Here is a 15511-nt window from a genome sequence, read left to right on the forward strand (position 1 = left end):
ACAATAAAGTTTTTTGTAACATACTTACCTGGCAGATATATACGATTGATGGCCCACCCAACCTCCCCTCAGGAGACAGGTGGAAGAGAAAATCTGGTTCTAGAACGGTAATCGTTCCTATTTTCCCTCCTGCCACCCAGCGGCAGGGGCGGTAGATCACCTGACCTACCTGCAGCGTGTGCCGCGAAATTCTAATTTCTGTCGGGGACGACGTGAGTCTATAGCTAAGTATATATCTGCCAGGTAAGTATGTACAAAACTTTATTGTATCTTAACAATATCATTTTGTCACTGAACTTTCCTGTCAGATATATACTTAGCTTTACGTCTCCTGACGTCACGACGAATTCAAAACTCGCGGCACACGCGACAGGTAGGTCAGGTGATCTACCTTACCCGCCGCTGGGTGGCGGATGTAAGAACCAATCTCCCTTTCCAGCCAGAATTTTTCTGTCGCCGGTGACGACTACACCTGTGGTTGTTACCTCCTGACAGCTTTATTCATTTCTGTTGCCGTGGATTTATTTGGACTGACTTTCGGTGAAGTACCTGATCTTGTTGGCTTGGCAATACGCATTTGTGGATTGTTTTTGGATATTGATTTGGATTTTTCTTTGATTTCGAGATGTCTGAGTTAGAGTTAAGAAATCTTCTATGTTTAGAGTGTGCGCTATGGATGAATGCAAGGTGAGACTACCGAAAGCTACGGTAGATCCTCACACAGTTTGCTTTAAATGTTAGAGGTAAAGAATGTTCTTTTGATAACCTGTGTAATGAGTGTGAGAAGTTGGATGATGGGTGAATGGAAGGCTCTTTCTTCCTACTTGAGGAAGTTAGAGAAAGATCAGGGTGAGAAAGGCTTACTTCTAGGTAGTTCTAGTAAGTCTCGTATTAGCGAGGTAGAAGAAAATCCTGTTGTAGCATTAGAACCTTCTCCAGTTTCAGCTCCTGCGCCCTGCATCGAACCTAAGGATACGACTACGGAAGTGGCAACCATGAGAGCCACGATCCTTACTGCATGGAAAAGAAGATTCGTTCGTTGCAAGGTAAGAGTAGTGAAGGTGAATTGTGCAGTGACCCCAGTGCAGTGGAGGGTGGCGTCTGATCGGCTCCTTAATGCTTCCAGGCCTAGACCTCTTCCAGACTCCCAGTCCCAGTGGAGGAGGAAAGTCAAAAGCCGCAGGAAGGTTAGGGAGAACTCCCACCGATCAGACGTCCCCTCGGTAGATCCTGATGCTCGTACCCAGGCTGCCCTTGTTCGCGCGAAGAAGGAGGTATTGCGCCAATGCTTCTCTTCGTCTTCCTCACCTTCACCTAGAAGAGGAATGGAGCGCCTCGGATTCTTCACGACCGCTGAAGAGAGCGAGCCTGGAAGGCGCCTGGCTCCTTTCCTTCCAGCCCGGAAGGAAGTTTTTCCAGAAGAGCCGGAAGTAGAGATCAAGAAACCCAGGAGGGAGCAGGAGTTCTCGCCTCATAGTAGAGGCTTCGAGCCTCTTCTCCGGTGGAGGATTTTACAAGATCTCCAGCTCGAATTCTTGCGGGGACTGCAAGCGCAGATTTCGGCACTGGCGGGCTCCTTGGCAGGAGGAACGCGTCGGAAAGACGTCTCTCTCCCTGTCAAGAAGTCTAGGATTCCTTCACCTGTCTTACCGTCTCAGTCAGAGTCGGTTCTCTCTCCTTTATCAGCGGATGGAAGGAGGCGCTCTTCCCTCAGCAGGCGCTTGTCGTCTTCCAGGCGTCAATCGCCCAAGAAGCTTTCTCCTGGTGACTACATCTCTCCAGTAGGAAGGGATCTAGCGACTAGTAGGCGTTCGTCTAAAGACAGGCGTACAGCCTCGTCCTCGCGCTCTTTTACGAAGATCCTTCATTCTCCGGATAAGAGAGCCTACTCTTTGATGGATTCGTCAAGAGACAGGATCTCGCCTTATGTTAGGCGCCTTGAGCCTAGTAGGCGCTACTCCCCAAGTAGACGCTCTCCCGCTCCCAAGCGTGGTGCGGAGGATAGGCGCTTTTCTCCTGATAGGCGCTTTTCTCCTGATAAGCGCGGCTCTACTTTTAGCCGCTCGATTCAGGACAGGCGCGTAGAACCTGAAAGATATGTCTCTTCTGGGAGACTACCTTTAGAAGAGACACACAAGTCGGGAGCGAAGTTTGTGGAGCATGGTAGACGCCGGTCTCCTAGTAAGCGACCTTCTCCAGGCCTTCGCTCTCCTGTAAGTAGGCGCCAAGAGCCTAGTAGGCGTTCGCCTCATGGTAGGCGCAGCTCGCCTGGCAGCCGCTCTCCTTTGAGCAGGCGCATGGATCTTGAGAAGCGCCTTGAGCATAGTAGGCTCTCCTCTCCTAGCAGGCACTCCCCCTTGGAAGCCCGGAATTCTAGGAGTAGGATTAAGGAGCAAAGAGCACGCACTCATCAGAGTAGGAAGGACTCATTCGAGAGGAGCTCTCCAGAAACTTTGGCTTCCCCTGATAGGCGCCAGTCTACTACTAGAGACTCTCTGGACAGGCGCATTTCTTTAGAGAAGGCTAACTGCACTCGTAAAGAAGCGGAGGGTTCTTCAGTGGATGAAGTTTGAACTTCAGAAAGAGGATTTGGTGAAGGACTCGTCCAGTTTCGTCCTACAGATCCTTACAGATCTACTTCTTCAAGAGTTTGGAGACTCCCTTACTCCCGTCGCTCCTCCGTCTCCTCTCTCTTTATTCTCGACTTCGAAGAAGACGAAAGTTTCCTCTTGTGTGAGGATGAAGCCAACCATCTCAATGAAGAAGGCTTTGAGAGGTGTTGGTGATTGGCTGCTTTCTAAGGAAGAGAAAGGGAAAACTGTGTTTTCTTTCCCTCCTTCCAAGCTTACGGGCAGACTCGGGTTTTGGTACGAGTCTGGAGAACCCTTAGGTCTGGGTCTTCCTTCATCGGCGGATGCGGACTTCTCTTCTCTGGTGGATGCAGCACGACGCTCGGCTCTTTTGTCGGCTAAAACGACCTGGGCTATGAACGAGCTTGACCACCTGCTGAAGGGAATGTTTAGAGTCTTGGAAGTGGCTTCAACTTCCTTGACTGGTCTTTGGGGGTCTTGGCTAAGAAGACTCAGAACCGGATGCTATTTCGACCAGAAGATCTAAACAGTGTTCTAACGTGCATTGACAAAGCAGTTAGAGATGGATCGAGCGAAATAGCCTCCCTCTTTGGAGCAGGGATCCTTAAGAAGAGATCAGTCTTCTGCTCTTTTCTGACGAAGTCTGTTTCGCATGCCCAAAGAGCCTCTCTCCTGTATTCGCAGCTCTCGCCTCTGCTTTTTCCAAAGAAGATAATCCAGGACATCTCAGGATCTATCTCTGCGAAGGCGACTCAGGACATGCTCGCACAGTCGGTACGGAAGCCTAAGACCTCCTTCCAGACGAAGACTAAGAAGGAGACTCCAGCTAGACAGGAGCCCTTTCGAGGGGGCCCCCCTTCTAGAGCCTCTACATCGAGAGGTAATAGACCTTTCAAGAGAGGTAGATCCTTCTCACGCTCTGTCAGAGCTAAAAAGTAGGGAAGTAGTCCAGCCAAACACCAGTAGGGTGCCAGACTTCTAAGATTCTCGGAAGCCTGGACAAAGAGAGGAGCGGACAACTGGTCCTCTCTATAATAAGGAAAGGATATCTGATTCCTTTTACGGAAAGACCACCGTTGACAACGACTCCGAGGGAGTTGGTGGCCAGGTACAGGGATCCCATCATGAGCCTTGCTTTAACACAAGCAGTGGAACAAATGTTCGAGAAAGAGGCTATAGAGCTAGTGAACGACCCTTGCTCAGCGGGCTTTTACAACCGCCTTTTTCTAGTTCCAAAAGCCTCAGGAGGATGGAGACCGGTTCTGGATGTAAGCGCCCTGAATTTCTTTGTAGAAAAAAAAAGAGGAAGTTCGCCATGGAGGACGACATCTCAGTGTTGGCGGCCCTTCGGGCCAGGGGACTGGATGGTGTCCCTAGATCTTCAGGACGCTTACTTCCATGTGCCTATCCATCCTTCGTCAAGGAAATACCTCAGGTTCATGATGGGAGGAAGGATATTCCAGTTCAGGGCCTTGTGCTTCGGCCTTTCAACAGCCCCTCAGGTCTTTACAGGCCTAATGAAAAATGTAGCAAGATGGCTACATTTGGAGGGAGTCAGAGTGTCCCTTTACTTGGACGACTGGCTGATCAGAGCCAAGTCTCAGGAAAGATGTTTGGAGGACCTACAAAAGACCCTTTTCATGGCAAGTTCTCTGGGACTTTTGGTGAACTTTCAAAAGTCTCAGGTGATCCCCAGTCAAGATCGTATCTATCTGGGGATTCGGATGGCTTCTCTGGATTTTCGGGTTTTCTTTTCCGTCTCCAGAACGGATAGGCCGAGGGTCAGAGAAAGTCAAAGCCTTCCTAGAGAAAGAAGTATGCACAGCGAGGGAGTGGATGAGTTTGTTGGGGACACTCTCCTCGTTGGAGCAATTCCTTTCTCTAGGAAGGTTGCACCTCAGACCTCTCCAGTTCTTTCTCCATCGAAACTGGAGGTGTCGTTCACAAAACCTAGAGTTCTCCTTCGAGATTTCAAGGGAAATCAAGAAGGACCTCTCTTGGTGGGCCAACCCTCTCAAGTTTGCAGAAGGGATGTCCCTTCACATTCCGAACCCCAACCAAGTGTTGTATTCCGACGCCTCGGAAACAGGTTGGGGAGCGACGCTGGCTCAAGAGAAGTGTCAGGCACCTGGAACAAGGAACAGGTGACCTGGCACATCAACAAGAAGGAGCTGATGGCGGTTTGGCTAGCTTTGAAAGCTTTCGAGCCCCACGTCCTAGCTTCAACAGTTCAGATCAACTCGGACAACACACGGCCCTGGCTTACATCAGGAAGCAAGGGGGGACTCACTCTTTCTCCCTGTACGAGACAGCAAAAGAACTTCTGCTTTGGGCAGAACAAAGGAAGATTTGTCTCCTTACCAGGTTCGTACAGGGAGAAAAGAACGTCAGAGCAGACCTCCTAAGCAGGAAAGATCAAGTCCTGCCGGCAGAGTGGACTCTGCACGAAGATGTTTGCCAGGACCTGTGGAAGCTTTGGGGCAAACCTCATATAGACCTCTTCGCCACAGCCAAGAATACGAGGATAGCCAACTACTGCTCTCCGATATCGGACCCGAGGGCAGTGTCGATAGACGCGTTCCTACTAGATTGGAAGGGTCTAGACACGTATGCTTTTCCTCCATTCAAGATACTGGGAGAGACTCTAAAGAAATTTGCAGAATCGGAGGCAGCAAGGATGACCGCTGGTAGCCCCGTTCTGGCCCGCACAAGTATGGTTCACAGAGGTACTGGAATGGTTAGTAGATCTTCCGAGAACATTACCACAGAGGATCGATCTGCTCAGACAACCCCACTTCGAGAGGTATCACAAAAAACCTCCCCGCTCTAGATCTGACTGGCTTCAGACTGTCAAAAGTTTGGTCAGAACGAGAGGCTTTTCGGCAAGAGTTGCAACGGCTATCGCAGCAGCAAGAAGGCCTTCTACCCTTAGAGTCTACCAATCGAAGTGGGACGTCTTTCGGCGATGGTGTAGGAACCATCACTTTTCCTCTTCCAGTACCTCTGTGACCCAAATAGCAGACTTCTACTTTTCTTAGGGAAGAAAGTGGATTGGCGGTATCAACCATTAAAGGTCTATCGTAGCATGCTATCTGCAGTGTTAGGCACAGAAACTTAAACATTTCAGAAGATAAGACCTTCATGATCTAATAAGATCGTTTGAAACATCCAAGAAGGTTTCTCCAGGGGTTCCGAGTTGGAAATCTGGATGTAGTGCTACGTTACCTGAGGTCCAATAAGTTCGAAACCGCCTCAGTCTGCATCGTTTAGAGACCTCACGAAGAAGACAATTTTCCTCATGGCATTGGCTTCCGCAAAGAGGGTTAGTGAACTCCCATGCACTAGAAGGAAATGTGGGATTCAGAGGAGATGCAGCTATCTGTTCCAGTTCCTTCCTTCGTTCTTAGCCAAGAACGAGAACCCCTCAAATCCTTGGCCTAGGAGCTTTTGAAGTACAAGGATTGTCTGCATTAGTAGGCGAGGAGCAGAGAGGTCTCTTTGCCCAGTAAGAAGTTTGAAATTCTATCTACAAAGAAAGAAAAAACTTAAGGGCAATGATGTCAACCTTTGGTGCTCTGTAAGAGATCCAAGGAGGACACTTTCGAAGAATGCGCTTTCTTTCTTTATCAGAAGCCTGGTGAAAGAAGCGCATGCGATATGTGAGGAAAGTCAATACAAAGTTCTTAAGGTCAAAGCTCATGAGGTAAGAGCTATTGCCACGTCATTGACTTTAAAACAAAAACATATCCCTGAGTAATATTATGAAGGCAACATTCTGGCGTTGCAACTCAGTCTTTGCAAACCACTATCTGAGAGACGTCAAAATTACGTATGAAAAAGTGCTTCGGGTTAGGCCCGTACGTATCGGCGGATTCGGTGCTGGGGCAGGGAGCTGAGACATATCCTTAGTAGATATATTTTTTCCCCTTGTTAGGTTGTTAAGTTTTTGGTTGTTTGAAAGAACATGCGGGTAGGCATGTTTTTCATTTCGTAGTGCTAACAATGATTAGATTGGTTAGGTGATCGGTTATGTTTGAGCTCCTTGCAATGATAGTGGTTTTAGGTTCTGTCATATAAGTGGGCGAATCCACCCCGGTTGACAGATCCTGCTCGGATTCTATCAAGTAAGCGGACAACCAAATCCCTTTGATAGACCCAAAGAGTCTGTCAGCTGTAGGTCACGCCCTCGCTGAAGCTCTTAAGGCAACGCAGACTCATAGGACAGTAACTACGAAGTCTTCTGCCTAAACAGGTAAGAACCAAGGTTGTTTTTACTCCTACAACTAGTGTTGTTTTCCCCTTTTTTCCCATATTTATATTGCTGTCTCTTTCCCTCCACCACCAAGGGTGTCAATCAGCTAAGTATATATCTGACAGGAAAGTTCATGTACAAAAATGTTATTGTTAGTATACAATAAGGTTTTGTACATACTTACCTGGCAGATATACGATTGATGGCCCGCCCAGCCTCCCCTCAGGAGACCGGTGGAAGGAAAAATTCTGGCTGGAAAGGGAGATTGGTTCTTACATCCGCCACCCAGCGGCGGGTAAGGTAGATCACCTGACCTACCTGTCGCGTGTGCCGCGAGTTTTGAATTCTGTCGTGACGTCAGAGACGTAAAGCTAAGTATATATCTGCCAGGTATATGTACAAAACCTTATTGTATACTAACAATAACATTTTTAGATCCTCCTCTCTCCCGATACACCAATCAGCTTAACAGCATATTCTCCAGGATCAGAGAGAGCTTTGGCTTTAGCAGCAGAGGTCAATGCACTCACCAAGAAGGGAGCAATAGAGGAAGTTCTCGACAGTTCTCAGGGGATTCTACAACAGACTCTTTGTAGTTCCCAAAGAGCCTCGGGAGGTTGGAGGCCAGTGCTAGATGTAAGCGCATTGAACCTTTTTTGTGCTGAAGACAAAGTTCAATATGGAAACAAACAATCATTCTGTGATGTCGGCACTTCGCCCAGGCGATTGGGTGGTGTCCCTGGACATGAAGGACGCCTACTTTCATGTCCCGATTCACCAGAGTTCAAAGAAGTTCCTGAGATTTGTGTTCAAAGAGGGAGGACGTATCAATTCAGAGCCCTTTGTTTCGGCCTTTCGACGGCCCCTCAAGTATTTACTCGTGTTCTTGCTCCATTGGGGAAATGGCTGCACATGTTGGGCTAAAATGTAGCATTTTACCTGGACGACTGCTTCTCAGATCGGGTTCGAGGACACAGTGCGTGAAGGATTTCGGAAGACACTGTCATTAGCGAGTCAATTGGGAATTCTCATCAACCTGGAGAAGTCTCAATTAGTGCCGTCCCAGAAGATCCCCTATTTGGGGATGATTCTTGACTCTCGACTTTTCGGGTTTTTCTGTCCCCCGAAAAGAATAGAATCTTGCCTCAAAAAAGTGAGCAATTCCTGAATCGTCAGTCCTCCTCCGCCTTGGAATGGATGAGTCTTCTAGGGACGTTATCATCAGTAGAGACGTTTGTAAAGTGGGTCGTCTTCACATGAGATCTCTTCAGTTTTATCTCAAAGCGAGTTGGTGTCGGAAGTCTCAACCAGACACGTATTCGTTCCCAGTGTCGGAAGAGATCAAGAACGACTTGAGATGGTGGATGTCGAGGGAAAGATTGCAAGAGGGTCTCTCCCTCCCTGACATTAAGGAACCCAGACGTAGAATTATACTCCGACGCATCGGACAGAGGTTGGGGAGCTCTACCTAGGGACCAAAAAGATCTCAGGATTATGGTCAGAGAAAGAGAGGTTGAATCACATCAACATGAAGGAGTTGAAGGCGATTTGGTTCGGTCTGCAAGCATTCGCTCCTTTGGTCGTGGGAAAGAGAGTGGCAGTATACTCCGACAACACCACCGCTCTATCTTATATCAGGAATCAGGGAGGAACCCATTCATTCTCCCTCAACAAAGTCGCAGAAGATCTCCTTCTCTGGTCATCAAGATCGGGATATTTCCCTCGTTCCGAGGTTTGTACAGGGGAAGTTAATGTACTGGCAGACGAACTCAGTCGAGTAAACCAAGTTCTTCCCACGGAGTGGACATTGCAAGACAAAATTTGTCAGGAACTGTGGAAACTTTGGGGAAGACCTTCAGTGGATCTGTTTGCCACGTCGAGGAACAATCGACTTCCGATCTTTTGTTCCCCAGTTCCAGATCCTCTTGCTTGGAAGACCGACGCAATGCTCAGGATTGGTCGGGTCTAGACGTTTACGCTTTGCCTTTCCCCCATTTGGAATGATCAGAGAGGTGTTGAAACAAGTTCCTCTCACATCAAAATGTGTCAATGACGTTGGTAGCACCATTCTGGCCCAGGAAAGAGTGGTTTCAGACCTTCTCAAGTTGGTTATAGACCATCCCAGACTTCTTCCTCAGTATCCTCGGCTACTCAAACAGCCCACTTCGACAGGTATCATCAGAATTTGTCCGCTCTGTCACTGACAGGGTTCAGACTGTCCGGAAACTCGTCAGAGCTAAGGGGTTTTCTCGTAGAGCGGCAGAGGCTATGCTAACTGTCGAAGAGCTCTTCTGCCAAGCTTTACCAATCAAAGTGGGGAGTCTTTAGGACGTGGTGCAGAAGACATAATTTCTCGTCTTCTAAAACCTCTGTGACAGAAATAGCTGATTTTTTGCTGTACCTTCAAAGAAGTTAAGAACTTGTCGGTATCGACAATTAAAGGGTACAGAGCTATGCTGTCCTCAGTGTTTAAGCATAGAGGGCTTGACATCTCCTCTAACCAGGATATTGGAGATTTAATTAAATCTTTTATACAGTAAAAGTATCCAAGAAGGATAGTGTAGACTGGAACTTGGACGTAGTTTTAACTTTTCTGATGTCTTCACGATTCGAGCCACTTCGTGTAGCGTCTTTGAGAGATGTAACGAGGAAGGCAACTTTTTCTCTTCGCTTTGGCTACAGCAGGAAGAGTGAGTGAGTTACAAGCCATCCACAAAGAGGTGGGGTTCAAAAATCGTAATGCGGTTTGTTCTTTTGTTAACGAATTTTTAGCAAAGAACGAATCTCCCTCTAACCCATGGCCTAAATCTTTTGTACTTAAGGGATTATCTAATATAGTGGGTCCGATGGACGAAGAATATTTACTATGTCCTGTCAGAGCTCTGAAATGTTACCTGTCAAGGACACAATCCGTTAGAGGTAATTCCGACCGACTTTGGTGTTTGGTTAAGAATTCTGCAAAACCCCTCTCCAAGAACGCTATTTCGTTCTTTTTGAGAAGTCTGATACTGGAGTCACACTCTCAAGTCCAAGATCAGCTCTAAATGTGCTTAAGGTGAAAGCACTGAAATACGTGCAGTGGCGACATCCTTAAGCTTCAAGCACAATATGTCGCTTTCCTCGATTCTTCAATCTACGTTTTGGAGATCGAGATCTGTGTTCGCCTCATTTTACCTGAAGAATGTAGAGGATACCTATGATAGTTGTTGTAAATTGGGTCCTTTGTCGGTAGCGGGCATGGTGTTGGAAAGGAAACATAGGGGAACTTTCTATCCTCTCTGTCTCCTCGCCTTGTTATAGGTTGTTGAGTCGTGGGCAGACTGGAGGCTCATAGTACTTTATTTGGAGAACCTCCAGATCTTATTTATTACTTTTGAGTATGTCATTATTTTTGGTATAGGTGATGGTCTGTTGTTTTTTAATCTGGTTTCTGAAGCCCAGGGCAAGGGCATTATCTGTTTTAATATTTTGTCAACCAACGGTCTTGTCCATGGTTACAAAATCCCACTAAGTAGGGACGACCCTGGCCTATACTGCCACGTCTCCTACGAGTGATGAGAGCGCCAACCAGAGGCAGTATTCTCCTGCAGCTGCTCTCTCAAGGTAGGGTACTGCAACATTTGCTGTTTTAATGTGGTCTTACTGTCATTTTTATGTAGTCCATCTACCCTCCTTCCGGGTAGTTTGGATTCAGCTATGTAAACTGTTCGGTAAGTCACTTATGTGAAAATGATATTTTCATGATAAAATAAAGTTTCACATATACTTACCGAACAGTTACATAATCAAAGCCCACCCACCTCCCCACAGATGGACGTGTCGGCTAAACGAAAATTGACGGTAGAAGGCTAGCAGTACCCAGGGTTCCCGGATGTGGGCGGGTCTTGTATCACCTATACTTAAGATAGCAACGCCGCTGGCGCCAACAATTTGAATTTCGACTGCCGTAGGTAAGAAGCTATAAGCTATGTAACTGTTCGGTAAGTATATGTGAAACTTTATTTTATCATGAAAAATATCATTTTTGTAAATTACCAATTTGCCATAACATTCTTCTTTTACATGTTTTTGTGCAGGTCTTGATTGGTTTGAGAAATAAAATTGTTCAAGTATTTGACACAGAAGATAAAGCCTTTGTCTCATCCCGTCAAATTAATACTGGTGAAGGGCCCATTGTATCATTAGCCAGATGGAATGGGTAAGTAATTTATTTTCTGTTTTTAAAAAGAGTATTTAACCTACCAGAAATACATATCAAATGAAAGTCACAATGCAGTGTGTACTGTAAGTGTCATACTTTAGTTTTGTTTTGGTGTCAGTCCTTGTTTTCAGTTTTTACAGGTTTCCTTTTGGAACAGTAAAAATATATACATACATATTTTTTTTTTCTTTTGCAGTATTACTGTAACAGCATTAAAGTCAGGACAAGTTACAATATGGAATGCTGATAATCCTGTCGAGATTAATGCACTGAAGGCTGGAGAAACATTGGCACGGATGCGCCAGTCACCTGTCTCACCAAATATCATTGCTACTGGTGGGAAGGAAAATGAACTTAATATCTGGGATCTGGAGAAGCCACAGGAACCCATATTCAAAGCCAAAAATGTATGCACTGTATTTTATATCTTACAACACTTTTATGGTTTATTTCAGTTTCTTGTAAAAGCTGTACATTTGTCTCATTTTGGAACTGAGTAACAAGTTATTCATTTTGCATTAAATGACATTGCGCTGGCTACATTCTAGGAAACTTTAATTGTTAAGAGTACTTAGCAAATTCATTTGTTATTTTTGTATTGTACTTTTATTTTTAATTTCCAAGTGTTTTATTTAGCTATCTTTCCATTTTGACTTCCAAAATTCATCGAAAACTATAGAGAATTCCAAAATTTTGCCAAATTACATTTGAATATAAATTAAAAAACACCAAATTAACATCTTACTGATTTAGGGAAAGATTTAATTTTTCATTTCAAGTAATAATTGCATTCATTTATACATATGTATGACTTTGTTAGATTGGTTTTGTACTAAAAGAAATTCATGGTTCACACTGGAAATAATATCAGACATGGAACACTTTTAGCCTGTGCAGTAGTGGAACTTTTTGTATTGAATGTTGAAAGGTAGAGTTGTTTTATTTTATGAACTTATTATGAAGAACCTTAGAAGAGTACTTCAATTTCCTTGCTACTTAAGGAGAACTCGTGTCTTATTTTTTCTTTCTAGGTAAAGTTAGATATGGTACAACTCAGAGTTCCTGTGTGGGTAACTGATGTAGCCTATCTTCAGGATTACCATAGTGTAGGAATATCTACTAGATACAAAAATGTAAGTGTTACTCTGAAACCTGTGGTAAATTAGTTGTGCCTTGCTAAACTGCCAGTTGAAGTATTAGTCTTCCAAGTACTGTAGTATCATATCAAATGAAGATTTGTCTAGGCTGTGCAACAGCTATTGAGGCAACCTTTTTATTTATTTATTTTTTTTATTAACTTATAGAGCATGCAAACTTGATTCAATAATTTGTTTAGTAGTAAAGAACATTGTTTACAAGTTAATAAATACTAAGTGCCAATTCAACTTTAATCTAATAGCTGGGTAGAAGAGAGTAGGCATAATCTGTAACTTCTTAAAGGATCTATTTTTTAACATAATGTGTCAAAAATATTCCAATTATTTTTTTTAATCAATTGAAAATATATTTTGTTTAGACACTATACGTCTTAATTTCAACGTTAAATTATGATTATGTAAGATAGTGATTTTTAGAAATTCAATTTGAGATCTTTTTATGGTCATTATGAGTTATCTCATACAAATAATACTTATTTTGGGTTACCATGAAATATCTTGTAAACTTAGTTTTAGTAATTTAGAAAATATTCATTAAATAAAAAACAAAAGAAATGAAGAAATAAAAAGATTTTCAAAATCACAGCTGGTTAAGAGACTAACTAAAGACACGACTTCAACTTGATAGATCAATATAACATAAACAGTCTAAGATGACATAAAACAGCCAAACTTACCTAAAAACAGGCAAAAAGAATACATAAAACAAACTAACGATCTCTCAAGATTGCCGGTTACTTGACATATCTCAAAATAGTCAAATGATTACCTAACAAAAGAGACATCAGCATCATGATAAATCAGTAATATAACATATAACCAGTCTAAGATGACAAATAAAACAACCAAACTTACATAAAAACTGGTGAAAAGAAGCAGAAAACCAAACAACCAGGATGACCATTGAAGTGCTACTATGACTTGTAGTCTGTGCAAAAAAACCAAGAAAAGTCATTCTTGATAACATAACTTCCAGCAGCAGTTACCACTGCCAAACATAACATGAGGTATCTCAAATAAACCTTAAAACAACACTGTGGATCACGAGATATCTCGTAATAGTTCTACATTAGCATTTAACTTTTTAACGAGATATCTCACAGTAAGTCGTCAAATTTTAAGAACTGATCACAAGATATCTTGGGTTTCCCATGAAGGGTTTAAACACGAAACACTTTTATTTTCTGTAGATTACCATATATTAAGGGGTTAATGCTCATAAATTCAGCTTTATATTATAGTAGTGTTGAGGTGAATTGAGATACTTTTTGTAAGAAGCAGATGTTTGAATATTTCAGAACGTTATAAGGAAAATTATATTGAGCTCAATGTAAGTAAAAATGTTATTTAGTTGTCTTGTTAATCTTGTTGAGCTGTGTTCTATCGTTGATTAGTAATCTATTTTTATAGATACACGTTAAGTTTCTTTCAAGTGTTGACTGTTTGACTAAAATTGAGAATACATTTTATTTTTAAACCTTGTCATTAATTCTTTTTTTCTTTTCTAGGCATATATCTATGGTGTATTTATTTTTTAAAGGAAACTAGTAATTCATTTAAGGTGTAATGCTTTGATGGAATATATTTGAAGAGAGGTTTTGTGTTTTGTTAATTCTTTGTGTGTTCATGCATTTTCAAATGCTGTCTTGACCCCATCCTGTTGCATCAGGAGTGGTCCAATACAAAGGCCTCTGTTGCAAGATATTCAGCCTGGAAAAATCTGCTCAGGTGCTGGCCATTCCCCTAGAAGAATATCCATTCACTTCTCAATTTTTTGTATAGGTCATCAGCCATACACATTCAGAGTATCACCCTCCCTCAGTGCAATCCAATACCTTGCCCTTTTTTCATGAGATTTTTGAAGAATTTTTTAAAATAAAATAGATGACCCATTTCGCTATGTTATCCTATTGGGTATAGCGCTGACCTGAAAAGTCTGTTTTTAAATGAGAGGTGAAAATTGGAGCAAAAGAAAGTTTAAATAAAATGGACATTCAAATGGGAAGATCAAAGGTAAATTTTGAAAAGGAAAGACAGAAAGCGGTCAGCTGAGACTGAAGGATGTTACGAAGAATCTTTTGCACTGTCCAGTGTACGCTGCTCATAGTACAGTATCAGCTCTATTCCACTACAGCATTGTTATGTTGTATATGTAATTGTAATCTTTTTCTTCATAGATACGTCTTTACGATCCTGGTAGGCAGAGAAGGCCTATAATGGATTTTGAGTGGGGAGAATATCCACTAACCACTATTGCGGCAGTTCCCACCAATGATAAGTAAGTCAGTCTCTCTCTCTCTCTCTCTCTCTCTCTCCTCTCTCTCTCTCTCTCTCTCTCTCTCCACACACACACACACACACACACACACACACACACACACACACACACTCTCTCCTCTCTCTCTCTCTCTCTCTCTCTCTCTCTCTCTCGCTCTCTCTCTCGCTCTCTGGTCTTCTCTCTCTCTCTCTCTCTCTCTCTCGTACCTCATTCTGTTTCTGCTTGTTTTGTTGAAGTTCTCATGAAATATCTTTTGTACCACTAATTGGTGAATTGAATTATAAATGGAAAAATATATTACTTAATAACTTTGGTTTGTTCCGATACGTAATACAAAACCCTCGGTCCTTTAACAATAGGAAGGTAACTAGCGGCAGCTGGGTACGGTCGTAAGGCTTCGAACAAGGGGAGAACTGTAGTTAAACTGCTTGTCCGATCGTGCGCCCGCGCGCCCGAGAGGTGAAGAATCACTTTTGCTTTCGGCCGCGGGTGTGAAGGACGTGTTCGTCATCGCTCTCTGCCCGCGCCATCGTCGTATGCTTTGTTTATATTGTGTTTTTCTACTAATGGTTTGGTTTGACTTGAAAATGAAACTGTAAGTAACACCTGTTTTTCATTTTCATTACTTAATTATGAATCAACATGGAGCTATCGCCGTAGAGACGGCGATTTCGCTCTTTTCATGAATTGAAACCCTTGAATTATGTCTCGTGCCGAGGGCGGGCGCACTCGCGCCGAGTCATGTATTTGGGCGAAAGTGTGTAATTGAAAGATGTAAGTACTCTTTTTCATTATATTTTTGCCCTGTGCGTTCGTTGCCGAGAGCTTGATTGCACTCGGCAAGAGCCTCTTATTTTGTATGAATAGAATGCAATGAAAGTGGATTCGCAATGCAGTTTTCTTTTCATTTTCATTTATTAATTGCATCAAATTTAATTTGGATCAATTTCCGTTCTTAACACCCGGGAATTAATCCTTACGATTTATTGCTGTGAAAGTGAAAATAGCAAGTGCAGTATTGTTCATTTTCAT

At 43.3% G+C, this 15511-nt stretch overlaps 1 protein-coding gene across 1 annotated transcript in view; it reads left to right on the forward strand.

The window, feature by feature from the left end:
• The window catches only part of LOC135207912 (WD repeat-containing protein 74-like), a 32591-nt gene that overhangs the window by 9448 nt on the left and 7632 nt on the right, over window positions 1-15511 (forward strand). The window contains exons 2-5 of the mRNA XM_064239848.1: window positions 10920-11041; window positions 11241-11451; window positions 12076-12177; window positions 14379-14479. Coding sequence (XP_064095918.1) covers window positions 10920-11041; window positions 11241-11451; window positions 12076-12177; window positions 14379-14479 — 536 coding nt within the window. The remainder of the gene's footprint in view (window positions 1-10919; window positions 11042-11240; window positions 11452-12075; window positions 12178-14378; window positions 14480-15511) is intronic.

This window comes from Macrobrachium nipponense, chromosome 34 (genome assembly GCF_015104395.2).
Source record: "Macrobrachium nipponense isolate FS-2020 chromosome 34, ASM1510439v2, whole genome shotgun sequence".
Lineage (NCBI taxonomy): Eukaryota > Metazoa > Arthropoda > Malacostraca > Decapoda > Palaemonidae > Macrobrachium > Macrobrachium nipponense.